This window comes from Ciconia boyciana, chromosome 1 (assembly GCF_034638445.1).
Source record: "Ciconia boyciana chromosome 1, ASM3463844v1, whole genome shotgun sequence".
Lineage (NCBI taxonomy): Eukaryota > Metazoa > Chordata > Aves > Ciconiiformes > Ciconiidae > Ciconia > Ciconia boyciana.
In genome coordinates this window covers 121,663,754-121,677,440 of record NC_132934.1, presented here as the reverse complement: position 1 = coordinate 121,677,440, position 13,687 = coordinate 121,663,754, and the positions used below count along the sequence as shown (strand labels likewise).

The 13,687-nt window shown below is 43.7% G+C and overlaps 1 protein-coding gene across 7 annotated transcripts in view; it reads right to left on the bottom strand.

Annotated features, from left to right (window-relative positions):
* UMODL1 (uromodulin like 1) overlaps positions 1–13,687 on the bottom strand; it is an 81,159-nt gene that overhangs the window by 29,784 nt on the left and 37,688 nt on the right. For all 7 annotated transcript variants that reach the window (XR_012039771.1, XM_072847023.1, XM_072847005.1 and 4 more), the window contains 8 exons: positions 12,626–12,787; positions 12,116–12,222; positions 9,953–10,145; positions 8,264–8,404; positions 7,357–7,476; positions 5,366–5,620; positions 3,841–3,953; positions 1,490–1,709 (listed from right to left, as the gene is read on the bottom strand). Coding sequence is in view for 6 of the 7 variants with exons in the window: in XM_072847005.1 (XP_072703106.1) it covers positions 1,490–1,709; positions 3,841–3,953; positions 5,366–5,620; positions 7,357–7,476; positions 8,264–8,404; positions 9,953–10,145; positions 12,116–12,222; positions 12,626–12,787 (1,311 nt within the window). In the remaining variant the exon portion in view is untranslated. The remainder of the gene's footprint in view (positions 1–1,489; positions 1,710–3,840; positions 3,954–5,365; positions 5,621–7,356; positions 7,477–8,263; positions 8,405–9,952; positions 10,146–12,115; positions 12,223–12,625; positions 12,788–13,687) is intronic.

The following is a 13,687-nucleotide window of genomic DNA, read 5'->3' as shown; positions in this document are numbered from 1 at the left end:
ATGTCCCTTTCTCTTTCCTTACCATGCCTCACACAACAGACAGCCATTTTAGTGTCTCTATTAATCATGGCAGTAAACTTAATAATCTATGAGTCTACGAAGAGAGGTGCAATTGTTCTACTCCTTTCATTTGTGCTATCCCTTCTGACTTATCCTTGCTGTTTCAAAGTTGCATTCCCTGCTCTGCCACTGTCACTAAACCAAGCATGTAGCCTTTTGGTGGTCAGGCTCCACAGAGGATCCAGGTGGCATTGCTCCACTGGTGCAAGAGGAGCTGTGTGGGCTTACTGCCAAAGGGCACGTCCCAGGGCTCTCAGGGGTCAGGAAGCAATACAGCCCATTATACAAATTTTTTCTTCATGTGCTGCACTCCTTCGCCTTATTTTCCACATTTGACTTCAGGAAATTCATGTCAAACAAATGCTTGTTTGGGCAGAGCTAAGAAATAGACCCCTTTTCTCCACCCCTAAGGAGGAGCTGGCTGTGCTCCTGGCTAAGAGTGGTGCTACTGGAAGCCACCTGGCTTTCTGCAATTAAAGTAGCAGTCCAGAGCTATTGCCTTCTTCCTCCCCGCTCTTTCCGTCCCAGGATCAATAATATTTGTAAAGTATTTTGGCACACATCAGCATCTTGCAATTCAGTATCTGCTACCACTGTGATATTTGTAGGCTGCAGGTGCAATTTGTCTCTTCTGTTGTTTTCCTGTCCTGTTCCCCTTAACCTCCATATGCTCTGCAACTCCAAAGACAGTTTTCCCTGATCACAGTAAATAAGCTTTTAAGGGCTCAATGCACTGGGGGAGAAGAATAACCCATTCCGTTTGCTTTGGCAACTCTCTGAACTCTGGCTGGCTCTGCCAGCTGGGAAACCTGAAGCCAGAACTTAGTCCTTTGAAGATAAAAATGGTGATTACTGAAGATCAAACAAAGGCCTAGTTTAACATAAATTCCATACGTGTTTCTTTAGTTCTATTCGCTGAGAGGACATTTGGGAATTTCTCTGGCTGGATTTCTATAGTGAAGATGTTAGATTTCTTTTCTTAAACCCTGGCCCAAATACAGCCCCACAGCCTTGAAGCACAAAACTGTCTAGAGGGCATGTGTACGCTAAAGGCTACAAATATTCCACAGTAATCCTATTCGCAATTCAGTGCGAGAAAGATATAGCAAACTTTCAAATGCTCACAAGGAGAGAGGAGAATTAATAGGGAAATCAGGGGCTCCACTCCTCCTTAAACACAGTGGAGGGAAGCAGTGCCTGCAGGTACCTGGGGACAGCCAACGCTCCTTCTTCCGACCCCTTCTGGGCTTATGGATAACAGCCCATGGAGGAGTTCTCCTGCTGTGGTTTTCCCTCCAACAAACCACTGTAAGCTCCACATACTTTGTCTCTCTATAAAGTATTTTTCAGGAAGAATGCTGGTGATACTGTGCGTGATGAAAATACAAACCCCGTTTTGTTGTTTGGAAAAAAAAAAAATTAAAATTACCTTCTACTGCAGTGTTTTGCTGATCCACCAAAAGCGCCGAGCCATTGTACAGGTAAGAAAGCACCAGGGCAAATGTGGAGGCATCGACTGGGAACTCGGGGTCCTGCACAGTGATTCTGAGCCTCACAATGACGCTTCCGGCTTGCAGGGATTCGGTCTGCACTTTCAGCTTCCCAGATTTGTATAAGGCAGAAATGTTGGCTGGAAATGAATTTTCAAGCTGAGCAAAGGGAGAGAAGCATCGACAATTAGGAACCCAACAGGAATAGCTCCTTTTAAAACTGAACTATGGTGGTACCATTTTAAGGATTTATATATGCACGACATAGAAAATGTTGTAAAAAGAAAAGTTTTGAGGTGTTTCAGAAATCTTACTTTTCAGAGATTACTGAGGCACAGAGAAGTGTGAGTCTCCTTGGTGCACCTAGGAACCCTTGAAAATGGTACCCATCTGACCACTGGTCTTACAAAACAAATTTCATATTGGCTCAAGGGAGCAGAATTCCTTCTGCCCCTGTTTGTGTGCATCAAAGATGAATTGGCCCAGTAAGTCTGCATGCATCAGACCCTTGATGTTAGCTCTGTATGCCACATAAGCTTTTTGTCCCAAGCCTCCTATATATTCACCTCTGCACTCCCAGACACTGGAACCTGGTCATCCCTACTGCTGCTGGAGCAGACTCTGGCTTGATTTTGGCTGCTACTGGCTAGCAGTCCCCCAGGCACGCCCAGGCGGAGTCTGACACTTAGCATCGGCTGGGGGCCAGTCCCAAGAGGCAATCTGAATGTGACCGCCGTACTTTGGAAGACCCAGCTGCACGGATGCAGGCTGGTTTGTGCCAATTGGTGTCAGTGTCAGAGAATGGTTCAGGAAGTTTCATTTACCAGTATGGGCATAGCTTTAGCTCCCAGGGATTATTTGAAACTCCCCAGTCCAAGTCCAGCCTGCAGCCAAGTCTAATGACAAAGAAATCTCAGGATGAGAGACAAGAAAAATGGGGGTGGATAACTTCAAGAAAATGTGTTTGAGACAGCCCAGCTTCAAGGCAATATCACAATTATGGTTGATTACCAATCCAGTAAGTAGACACATCAGTTGAACAAATGGTGTTACTCTGAACGTTAAAGCTAGCATACTGCTGTCAATATTTGAGCTGTGCAGGAGATGGCGGTTTTGCCTTACATCTCTAGAAGGCATCTCCGTGCTTGAGCCTTTTGCTCCTACATACACTTCAAAGCATGCCTTTGAGCATGCAATGCAGCACCGTAAATCAACACAGCTTTGCTCCTGTTCAGCCAGAGTTTGCTCCAAAAATTCCTGCAAACAAGCTGTTTAATTGGTCTAAGTTCAGATCAGGTGGGGAGGCAAGAAAAAGAGAGGAGAGAGGAACTGAGAGGGGATGTTGTGCTCCCAAACACCCAAGGAGGCAGAAGCAACACAGATGGGCAACGCTCCTTTTCCTTCTCAACCTCATGATGCCAATTAGATCTGCATTAGTCTCAGAGGAGATTCACTGACAAAAATCCTCCTGCACAATAAAAGCAAACAATTTGCTGCTATGGGAAATAAAAGCATGTCAGGAGGTTCAACTTGCAATTTCTCATGAGCAAACACCTCTTCTGCACTGCCTTTGAAAGTATAGCTCCATTATTGGTTTTTTCCTCAGATTTATATTCACGTATGTTTGAGTCCCCCTTTGTTTTGGGAAAGTCTAATTTTGGATGGAGATTCAAATTCCTCTGTATGGGCCCCGTTCTCTACAGCAAAACTGTAAGAGATTGCTGCGTCTGAAACGTCCCCCCTGGGTGGGAAGCTGAGAGCTGGTAACAGACTTCACGACTCAAGTTTTGTGTATGGCTGATTACACCTGAGCACAGACAGTGCTCAAGCAATGTGCACAAGCAATGAATGGGGCTGGAGAAGAAAGCCTGACCCGGTCACTTTTCCTTAAGAAGAGCTTTGAGAGCAGTCAGACATTTATTGAGAAGACAGCGCTGAAATGAATACCAGCAATGTCTTTCCAATAATCCATTAAAAAGCCTCAAGTCAATTTAGTGTGAGTTTATTGCCACACTAAAGGTCCAAGGAAAGGAGTCCCTGTTGTATGCCTGCATTTTTAATTCCTTTATTCTTCTGTAGGGGAAAATTCTCATTGGCTCCATTGCTAACAAGGCCAAGGGCTTGATCTGTTTAGTCAGTTGAATTTTGTTTTAATTATAAAGAAAGGTCACAGGAAACAGTATGATGATTTTCAAGGGATATTTCAGCCAGGCATAAAATCCTCTATTATATTAAATAAATTGTAAATTGAAAAAAATATATATATTACATGCAGATATTTTAGCATTACCTCTGTAAGCAACAGTCTTGAAAATTCTTCATATGCTGAGCTGCTGGCATTATGGAAATCATCAGTGAAGTTGTAGTTGAGAATCCGTATAGTAATACCAAATATCTTGGCCTCTGCAGGACACAATATTAAAACACACACTGACAAAGCAGAAAAGGAAAGGATTCAGTCAAAACTGGTGTACCCAGACCAAAATCTCAGATGATGGAGGGAGAAGGGGGGGAAAAGGTTGTGAGAGTTTGGTATTAAATGAAGAAAATAAAGCCAATATTCTGCTACAAGCTTCCTATATATTGAGGAGATGCACTTACATCAGGTCCATAAAGATATTTAGGTGCCTAATTACAACTGCATGAGAATGGGCTATACACATATCCTTGTGGACCTGACCCTACATAACTCCTGCATTTGAGTTACATCCAGGGTTGAATTGCCTGTGAGCTCATCTCTGGTGCACCAGCCACAATTATTATTTTTTTCCTGATCTTGGTAGCATGGATAGTAGACTGAAAATAATAACAAAAAACAGTGCATGCCAATTCTCTATCTGGCGAGCCCTGGCAGGTAACATACAGAGCACGTGAGCCAAAACCAAGAGCCAAGGAATCTATTAACCACTTTAACCTGTATCAACAATCTGAGGCTGTTACTCTTTGGACTGATCTTTGGAAAATTTTTCTTTTTCTCAAGGGCTCCAACTTCATACTCTGAAGTTCAGCCCTCTGTTTCCATAACCACTAGACCTCCTACTTTCCCTCTACAAAGGGAGTAATTTCCTTCTGACCCAAACTGGAGTCATCCTTCATCTGATCAAAGGGAAGGCTCTTATGGATAAACATGAAACAGCAGCATTCTCACCATGGCCAGTATTAAATAGTTCACTGCCTGCTTTTTGAAGAAAATAATGTGGAGAGATTTAGGCATGAAGGCTTAGGAAATAATTTAAAGATAAAGGAAAAGCAAAATTATGTCTGATCAACACACTAGGGTCTCAGGGAGCTAGCCTCACTAGCTAATTGAACAAAATTATTCAGCTATTCTGCAAGCTTTCTTACACTGCTCTAGTTATTCCCTTTAATCCTGGTCACTCACAAATGTTCAACCAAATCTGCCCTTCCTCTGGGCACTCTTGCTAGCTCAGCTGAGCCTTTGACAAACCAGTTGACTGGATTTCTCCCTGGCCACAGCCATCAACCAGGAAAAATGGGGCCTGATGGGAGATGGGTGGCAGCAGAATGCAGTGCCAGGCACAAAAATAAAATAAAAAAAAGGTATTCTAGCTTAGCCCGAGATCTGTAATAGTCTGAGTCAGCTCCAGCACTGCTTTATCAACTAAGGCCAGAGCTCTGCTGCCTGATAGTCTGGATTGCGTAAATGCTGGGGTGGAGAGAGAAAATGTGCTGAAGGAGGTGGAAAATGGAGTTCAGGACAGACCAAATGGATCATTGCTGAACTGCAAGTGAGTGGAGAAAGAAAGAGAGAGAGAAAAAAACCCATATATAAATATTTTAAAATGGCTATTTACCTGTTTTAACATTTTGATGGGAGATGCTGGTTTTTCCACACGTTTCATAGCTGATCTCTACTGAATACATCACACCTGCTTCCAGTCCAGACACATCCATTTGCATTTCCTCTGTCTTCACACTTTGTATAATCTCTTTGCCCTTGAACACTTGGACTTGAAAAGTATGGTTCAGAGTAGAAGTGACATGCCAGGATGTTTCAAAACTGTTGCTGGTAACACTGAAGATTCGATGGTTTCTAACTGCAGAGGGATCTATTGCAGTCCCAGGAAGAGTCATCACAGAAAAAATAACATTTCATGTTTAAAGCATGTGCTATTCTAAATCCATTATAGACAAGCAATAGGGGAAGCTCCTTTTTACATTACGTCAGGACAGATTCTGCCCCTCTCACAGTACCAGGTACCCTCATCCATGAACCATCCCATTAGGGTGATTAATTTGGTGCTTACTCTTTTTATTTCCTTTTACTATACCTATTTGTGTTGAATCTCTAGTAACACTAATAATCAGCCACTGAGCTACAGGTTCAAGCAACAGAAATAAGTTTGGAATAGTGAATCTGTGTACTCTACATATGTTGACACCTGCTGTGCCTCTTGTCACTTTAATCACCAAAATACACCTCTTCAGGCAAAGGCTGCCTTGATTTATGCCTGGAAAAACCCCACAGACCCCAGCTTTTACAGGCTGGGGGCAGAGTGGTGGACAGCATTTCACCTATTTATGCCACTCCAGTCCAGTGCAATCATTGTCATGTCAATGGGAAAAGATAGGAGCCTTCAGAGATGGTTACTCTCCTCAAAGGAGGAGGAGGTGTCTAAATTGGGTAGGATGAATTGCCCTCCAGCAGAGCCTGTCTGTCTCCACCAACTAGAGAGAGAGCCCCGACTAGACACCTCTCCTGTAGACAGCTGGGGTCAGGTGAGATGAACATCATCCCCCAGGCTAACCTAGAGACCATGGCATGCTGCTGCCACAACTTCAATTCTTTCATGCTAATGCTTAGCCTGAGAAAAAAGTTTATTTTCTTAAATTGTTTCAATAGGACACAATTGTTTCCAGGCCTCTGAGCCAAGTGGCTGCCAAACACCCCCAAAGCCATACCACCCCTGCTCTAGAGGGACTTCAGTTTAATTCCTCTAGCTTCAGCTTGGATCGGAAGTTGGGGATGAAGATCAAGAACATTCAGCCTGTCTCTCTGAACTAGGCAAAGAACTACTTAAAGCTATTTCCTCCCACAAGAAGAACAGGATGTCGTTATAAAAGCATTGTGATAACTCTCACCTGAAAGGGCTGAAGTCACCCACATAAGGACAAATCTCCTGGTGTTTGTTCCCACCGTAGTCCCTCAGACAGCTATCATGTACAGCAGGGAGAGTATTCACAAAGGCTAACTCCAGTGTAGAGCAGCTTTGGCCAACCTCCCTGACTCATGTCCCCCACCAACAACTTCACAGACTCAAAAGCAAGAGGCCCGCATCCTGGTGGCTGTGGCCACGAGGAGCTCCTGTGGTCAGTAGCAGATCCTCCCATACCTTGTTTCAGGACAAGCCTGGGACATGCAGTGAGCTGGGTCCAGGGTGAGTGAGTGGTGCTGGCCTCGCACAGCCCTCAGTGGCATGCTTCTCGCGCTGGAGGATTACCCAGCACAAGCCCTATGATGGCACCTGCACTTGAATAATTCACCAGGCACAAGTGGCTCAAGAAGCCAGCACGGCCACCTCCACTTCCAGGAGGCCAGTTCCCTTCAGTAGCCATGGGAATAACAGTGGGGCTTCTCCAGTGGTCACATCACTACAGACCCCAACTGGAATGTCCTGTTGGGGGAACCTCTCTCTTCCTGTTTCCATAGGTGGAGATTCACTCCAAAACTATTACCAGCTTCAGTGAACACCCTCCTGTAACTCAACCAGCCCCAGGACAAAGGGATCAAAGAGTGGCTGAATTAAAAGCAAGACGATATTCATTCAAATCCAAGGTTACTTACAGCACCCAGCATCTGTATCTTGGTTAGTCATGGACAAGAGACTTGAATTACTTATAGACAGAGAGCTATTGCTAGTGTTAATGAGATCCAATGCTGAACTTGGAGTAGACAGTGCCAAGCCTAGGGGAAAAATAGTATTATCATAGAGTTAAAGCATTCCTAACAAAGCAAATCCAAAATAATACCATTCATGTTTTCTGCAGCTAAAAAGCAGCAACAGAAGCAATATAAATAGAACTGAAAATAAATGTATTATCATATCACAAAAGCATAAAGTAATACTTTATCTTAATTTTGGGGATTAAGGGATTGTAAAATTGTTTTCTAACTAAAGCACAGAATCTGCAAGCACTTATTTATCTCATTATCTTTAAGCCTATTAGCAGGCCCATCGATGTCTGTGGGCTGTAAGTACATGCCTCTATATTTTCCTGAACTGGTACCACAAAGTGTTATTTCACCCATTGCCAAACTCCGTCTGCCTCCAGCAGAGGACTCTGTATAATTCAGGGTGGGATTATACAACCGAGTCCCGGCTGCAGTCACGCAGTCAAAATGGGAAGGAGAGTTCATGTACAAATAGCGTCACTAATCGTATTTCCCCAGGAGGCTGGGGAGGTGTACTGACGCTGAGTGACTTGCTCTGAGAAGCAGTCAGAGTCTGAAGCTAGAGGGTTTGGCAGGTGAGTGAGGACAGCTGAGGGTGAGATAAGAGAAACTGCTAGGTACTGTGACATATATACACTGCATTTCAATCAGAAATAGCTAACAGGGGGCTTACGTGGACGAGGAGAAGGGGCACTGTGTGCTCCAGAAATCTTTGCCTTGCAGGTGGCTCCTGCGTTAGACCACAAAGTCCTGCAGAAGCATTCTCAGTATATCCCAAGGTGAGACCTATGTTTCTTACCTTCCTTTCTTGGGCTCAGCTGGTGAGGGTTGACATCTGCATGTTCATGCTGAGGGTCGCAGCTGTAATAACCCTCCAGATTTACACAGGTGTTTTTCTCGGCACAAGCGTTGAATTCAACATAGGAACATTCATTGACATCTAAGAAGAAGAACACATCTTGCATAGATACTGATATCAGCATCAAGATTGATCTGCCATGTGTGTAGACCAGGCTCTGGATATGATAAATTCAGTCTAAAACTGCAGTAACTCTGCTGAAGCAATTCTGGGTGTATATGGGCGCAATGAAATCAGAATGCTGCCCTTCCCTGAAACTAGCCCTCATTCAGTTATAACCCTATCACTTTTTACTCCAGTTCATTGGAATAAGAGGACAGTTAGTGGCAGCTCTTGCTTACAGTTGCAGGGTGTCATCCAAACCTAAGAGATGTCAGTGGCAGGGAGAAGGAGATCTACCCAGTGATTTCACTGAAAGTTAGACTGAGTTTTCAAAACTAAAAACACAGGATAAGAAGTTATGACAACGGTCCTTATGGATGCATTTCAGGAAAATGTTTACATAACTACACAGTAATAAGTAGATTAAAATAATTTAAACCAAATATATTTAAATATTTACCTAACATTTTAAAAGTAGGTAGTAATACGCTATAGTAATCAACAGACTATAAATACTCCTTGTTTCATGCAAGCTACTGGAAATGTCTACAAAACATGACTATATCTGCTTCCCAAGAATACTTTAAACACTTTTTTTAAGAGCCTGTTCAATACAACTAATGATTATGCTACAAATGTTGAGCACTTTTGCTTTTTCGTATGAAGATGGTCTATGCTATGCTATTAGGAGTGTTGTGGTTTAGCCCCACTTGGCAATTAAACACCACACAGCTGCTCGCTCAGCCTCCCACCTGGTGGGATGGGGGAGAGAATCAGAAGAGCAAAAGTAAGAAAACCTGTGGGTTGAGATAAAAACAGTTTAATAATTGGAACAACAAAAAAAATTGTAATGAGAAGGAAAACAACACGGGAGCGAGAGAGGAACAAAACCCAGGGGAAAAAAAAAAACGTGATGCAACCGCTCACCACCTGCTGACTGATGCCCAGCCGGTCCCCGAGCAGCGATCACTGCCCCCAGCCAACTCCCCCCAGTTTCTATACTGATCATGACGTCATGTGGTATGGAATAGCCCTTTGGCCAGCTTGGGCCAGCTGTCCTGGCTGTGCTCCCTCCCAGCTTCTTGTGCACCTGGCAGAAGATGGGAAGCTGAAAAGTCCTTGACCAGTGCAAACGCCACTTAGCAACAACTCAAACATCAGTGTGTTATCAACATTATTCTCATACTAAATCCAAAACACAGCACTATACCAGCTACTAGGAAGAAAATTAACTCTATTAGAGTTTTTAGAAGAAAATTAAAGAAAATTAACAGGACAGGAGAAAATAAATTTAATTGGGGAAGCAGGAGTATTCCCCTCCAAACTATTCACTCCAAAATAATTATTAACTAACTACAACCCTCTCCATCCTATAATGGATAGGTTAGGGCCATATTTGCAAAGTTTAAAAGATTCACTACGCTATTTTTGAAAGCAAATTGATAGTCATACAGATGAAATCCCAAGTGAAGATGGACGACGGCCCCTGAAAAAGCTTTCCCCCGTGACAGGATTATAATAATTAACCTTGCACTTCTGTGTCAATTACTTCATACACACGCTTCACAATGTCCTTCAAGGAAGAAGAAACCTCTGCTAGCGGAGCTGGCTGATGCAGTCCAATGAGAACGTGGGAGGCCACTGTCCCAGCGTATGCTTCTGCACGGTTACTCTGGATATGGTGCACAGAGGCGTTCAAGGGCTGTAATGCACCAGTAATCTGGAAAACGGGAACAAACACTTTGGTATCTCATTTCTTTATCAGCACAACTGTATGCCAATGAGGCATAACCTATGCAATGATTATCATTACAATCTGAGTGTAGAAAGCACCAATTCAGAAACTAGAGCAAAGTGGGAACATTTAGGTCTGTATTTATGCAAGGTGAGCTCTTGTTATTATCACATTTCACAACAGAGTTACAGGACAGTAAGGCCAAGCTAAGGGAAGTGTGGAGCTTCCTGTCAGATCTCAAATGCTTACACAGGAGGATGCAACCCGGGAAGATAAGGAAAACGTCTTTTTGGCTTGTAATGCTTAAACATCAAAATCTCAACAGGCAGAATATACTTTAGACATGCTACTACAATTCATCTGTAATAAAGCTGTCCAACAGTTCTTACTTGAAGCAACTAAAAAGACTGCTGGCAAAGGGAATAGAAAGAAAAAGAAGAAAAGCAATAGACTGAGCAAGAAGGCTGGAACTAAGAGCCACAGAGAGACCCCAGGACTGCCAAGTCATCTCAACTGCGAGTCAGGGATCAGAGAAGTGGCATGGTGGTGGGCTGAGCATTAGGAGTCAGTGGAGCAGACAGGGCCTGGAAGACATTCCTCTGAGGAGTAGCTCATTGCGAAGCTTCAGTTTAGATTTCCTATTTTTTGAGTGTTTGACTTTGCCATAGCTTGCTTTAGACCAAGATATGAAAGTCTTGGCAGATCATTGCTCTCTATGCCTTACTATACAGTAACAGGATCAGGGTTTCTCACTTTTTTAGGATATGAGAAGGGTGAATTCAGGTAGGAGGAAGAAGTAAATTCATGCAACATCCCCATGCTACTGCTACCTTCTATTCTTCTGCCTGTCAGTGCTAATTGGTGATGGGAGAAGGGTTTCCTTTGCTAATAGCCCATTCCCAGGTGGAAACTGGGGAGGAGTAGAAATAAAAATGGAGGGAAATAGGGAACTGCCCTCTTGGGTACCTTTCAAAGGCCATATCTGAGCCCAGTTTTCTCCATGGCATGGTGATATGTACTAGGGAAATGCTTTGGGTTTATGGCCTGGAGGGTCTTTGTCCTAGTTCATCTATCCATTTCCTAAATACCACTGAGAGGACAAAGCGAGCCCCCATGTCTGAGCGCAGCTTTAGTTTGCAGCCTGGTTCTTCCTGCAGACCCTCCTTTCAGGAAGCGTGCCTCACGCCTCTGCTAGGGCTGTGTTTTTCTTGGTTGCTTCGGACTCTTCCAACATGCCGTGTCAGGGATAGGGAGAGGCACGCCACGCCGCTGTCGTGTGGCCGTGCACTCGTTGTTGCCAATGACGCTGCTAATCCATGCACGAAGCAGAGCCTTGGTCCTACAGTTAAAGCAACACCCTGCTGTCTCCCCCAGCACTGCTTCTGTGGCAAGAATGACAACAAACGCCCTTGACCCAGACACAGTCCCCCGCCATAATCCTGGGGTTTCACAGTGAAACTTCTAGCGCTGATGAGTCTGTTGGCCACGTAGTTCCCAGTGCCATAGATCAGATTTGTCTCTTGAAAGGTTTAACTCAAAACTCCTTATCAGAAAACAGCACGCTTTGCAGGTCTTGAAACCCAGACCCTGTTGGTCACAGACCCAAAACTGAACTGAGCCAGAGCTGGAGCAAGCAATTCTTAATCAGAAAAAAACCTATATTTCAGAATGTCTTTAAATTGCCCTCAGAAGAGACCTGAAAAATTTACCAAAGAAGCTGATAAATCAATGTTACTTGAGCTCCTTGAGGATGAGGGTGACATTCACCAATTAGGCATAAATTAGGGCCCAAAAAAATTATCTGGCAGAACAAAGGGGGAGCAACTGGCTGGCAAGGTTATGCCCCGCACAGAGGACTACGAGATACATCTCGGGCTGGAGCAAGCGGTGGTTACTGAATAACAGAAACATGGACACAACAAGCAACACACGGGAGGGTTCGTGTTTGTACGTACCATGGAGTGCAAAAGGCGTGAATGATTCAGAAGGTGGGAATCCACTCTGATTAATTCATTAAAATCCATTTTCACAAGCACTGTCACGTTGTACCAGAATGTTCTTCCTGAAGCATACAAAATAAGAGAGCCAAATCATCTCAGGTCTGATGCTACAGAAAGTGACAGAGCTATAGGAAGGCTCTGAGAAACCAAAGCAAGCTTAAACTTGGCAAAAATGAAGGGCCCACGTACAGTGATCAGCTACGGCCTTGTTCGCCGTATGTCGCAGGCAGCGGTGCCAGTGAAGGAGAAAAACCTGAGCAAGGTCCACTGGACCCGCAGCACCCACGGTTCAGCACTCACAGGTGCAAGTACTGAAAATTAATATCCTGGAATTGACCCAAGGCAGATTCCCGTATTTTTTTTATGAAGAGCTATGGTAACAGTTTTCCTGCCCACTCCCACCCTCAGAAGGAAAAATTACGTGTATTTCTATTAGAAGCAGTCTTGAGTTTATCAATAACATACCCTCTGGCACTGGATCCACACAGCCTGCTCCTTTGGATGAGTTGCAGCATTTTTTAAGCCCTGGACATTCAGTATCGAACGTGCAAGGATAATCAGATGTTTCCATATTCTCCACTGGACAAATACCAGGTCTTGAAGCAAATACACTGGATCTATTGAGTGCTAAGTAACAAAAAAATTTCTGAGAACAAAAATATAGAAAATTGTTTCCATAAAACTGTGCTATTTAATTTACAGCAAACACCTCCTCCTCATTTTAGAACTGTGTCTGTTCTGAGGTTTTCATGGGGAGAAAATAGTAGCCTAAAATACCATTATTTCATTTCAAGAGTGTAAATGTTCTCAGATTCTTCTCTCGTTCATGACATTTCTGTTACAGAAATTTTGAACTTATAATTTTCCATTAATAATTATGGATAGATAGATAGATAGATAGTTTCTGAATGTGGAGACCCCAAAGCACTGAAAAGCAGAAAATGTGCCTGACATCAGCTATGACTAATACAAATCATATATAACGATCAAAGGAAACAAGTAATGTCTAAGCTAGAAATCGGGAGTTTTCATTTAACCTTTTGTTGCGACAAAGTTAACCTTTAGTTACAGTAATTGAAGACGTTACGTGAGAGCGGAGACAAAATGCTGTTCTCGGGTACACTTCAGTGGGTTACAGAGAGGGGCAGGAGATCAGAACTGAGCCCATGGTCTGCAGCCTGGCAGCACCCGCTCCGTGTCAGCCAGCCAGCCATCCCAGGAGGTCGGTAGCCCATGCCGGACAGCCCTGCAGAGAGGGCAGCTAAAGCAGAAGGTTACTGCATCCCAAGCCAAGGGCAGACAGTGGTCCTGGCTCAATGCCAGCACATACTCTTCTCTGGAGGAGAAGAGAAAATATTCCTAAGCTCTATGAACATCGCTTTCACCCACGCTCTGAAACATAGCTCCAAGTAATGCTCAGCTCTAGTCCTTCCAATCAACCTAAAAGATTTCTCTTTTCTATTAATTTCGTGCCTACAGGTTTTTGGTCCTACAAACTCTTGATCCATTACTGGGCAATTAAAGTCA